This window comes from Teleopsis dalmanni, chromosome 2 (genome assembly GCF_002237135.1).
Source record: "Teleopsis dalmanni isolate 2A chromosome 2, ASM223713v2, whole genome shotgun sequence".
Taxonomy (NCBI): Eukaryota; Metazoa; Arthropoda; class Insecta; order Diptera; family Diopsidae; genus Teleopsis; species Teleopsis dalmanni.
In genome coordinates, this window is record NC_051847.1 from 106,442,873 (window position 1) to 106,444,407 (window position 1,535).

The 1,535-nt window shown below is 41.4% G+C and overlaps 1 protein-coding gene across 1 annotated transcript; it reads right to left on the reverse strand.

The window, feature by feature from the left end:
* Positions 1–455: 455 nt before the first annotated feature.
* On the reverse strand, positions 456–1,115 carry LOC119675323. Its single transcript, XM_038086517.1, has one exon. It carries the CDS (start codon positions 1,113–1,115, stop codon positions 456–458), a length of 660 nt encoding a protein of 219 aa, XP_037942445.1.
* Positions 1,116–1,535: the final 420 nt, after the last annotated feature.

Here is a 1,535-nt window from a genome sequence, read left to right on the forward strand (position 1 = left end):
GTTTGCTACTGTAAGCCCCAATCTAGACACCATGTCAAGTACTCGTCGACCGCGTGAGTTTGTCGTCGTGGAACCCCATTCGATTGCTTTAGAGTTGAAGTCCCCTACAATAATTAGGGAGCCTCCGATTTCTCTAGCCTTATCTTCTATATTATGGAGTTTGTTTTCAAATTCACCAATAGTGTCATTGGGTGTTAGATAGCAGCTTATAACAGTGTAGTCATTTGTCCTCACCCATACAAAACCTTCCCCGCTTCCATTATTCACAGCGTTAAGTGTTCCTTTTGATGGCGTCCAGATAGCTGCAGTTCCAGTGTGGTCCTCATACCATCCTGTGCTACTACTTTTCTTGTATTGCTCGCTTATGATGACGACGTCGATTTTTCGTTCTAGAACTAATTGGGAGAGCAGAGCGTCAGCCGTCTTGCTCCTATGCATATTTGCTTGGAGTATTCTCATATTCTTTTGCTGGCTTCACATTTATGGGAACCCGGTATGTGGTCCACCTTGATGCATCCTTTACTTGCGCAAATGCAGCATTTTGGCGGCCTTGTGCACTCTTTCAGCTTGTGTCCACTTTCTCCGCATCGAATGCATAGGCCTTGACCTTTTCTGTCAGGTCCTTTGCAATTGTATTGAAGATGTCCTGTTTCAAAGCATCTGTAACAGCGTTCTACATCTTGCAAGAGTTTTATTCTGCATCTTACTAAGCCCATACGAATACGTTCCGTCTTTTGAAGTGTTTTAGCTGCTTGGCTTGATATGCATACATAGGCTCTCCGTTGTTCTCTGGTATTTGCACCAGAAATTTTTACATCCATTTGCTCCGTGGGTTCTTGGAGTGCAATTCTTACTGCCGCTCTTACCTCATCATCTGTTGTAAGGCTATCCAAGTCGCGGATTTCTATTTTTGCACGGGGTTTCAATTCAGTTACCTTTGCTACCTCTCCCATTGTTCCTTTTAATTCGGCATAAAAGTCGTTTTTTTTACCACCTTTTCCTAGTTCTAAAAGTACAGCCCCACTCTTAGTTTTACGTATGGACCGGATGGCCACCTCTTCATCATCTGGCTTTATCTTCGTAATGTCGAACCTTAGGATTCTATGATTAGACATAGATGGTTCACTGTATACTCTCGAGTATTTTCTACAGTAATATCTAGGAGCTCTTTGCGTGAGTTAGATACAAATGTTGGTGTATTGCCTACATTACATATTTCTCAAACAAAATTTATATAGCAATGAGGTTCCTGGACAGAAATTCTGAAAGATAGATAAAGTTGATTTTAATGTTCAATAAATTGCAGACTCTTGGTTTGTTACATCTTACATCACAAATTGTCTGTGTATCCAGAGTTCTAGGACCAGCACTACACTTAAGTTCGATTTGAGCGTCACCTTTTCAATAACTGCCGATGCAGCTTTTGCATAGTGGTTTATTTGGGCGATTTTAGTGCTGATGATAAAGTGGTTATTCCTTCCTTTTTTCTGTCAGATCATTGTCAATGTGTGACAGAAAGGTTCTGACGGAGTCGT

What these genes read in the sequence shown, in the direction of transcription:
- LOC119675323 (XM_038086517.1), bottom strand. Translation starts at nt 1,115, where the DNA reads ATGTCTAATCATAGAATCCTAAGGTTCGACATTACGAAGATAAAGCCA.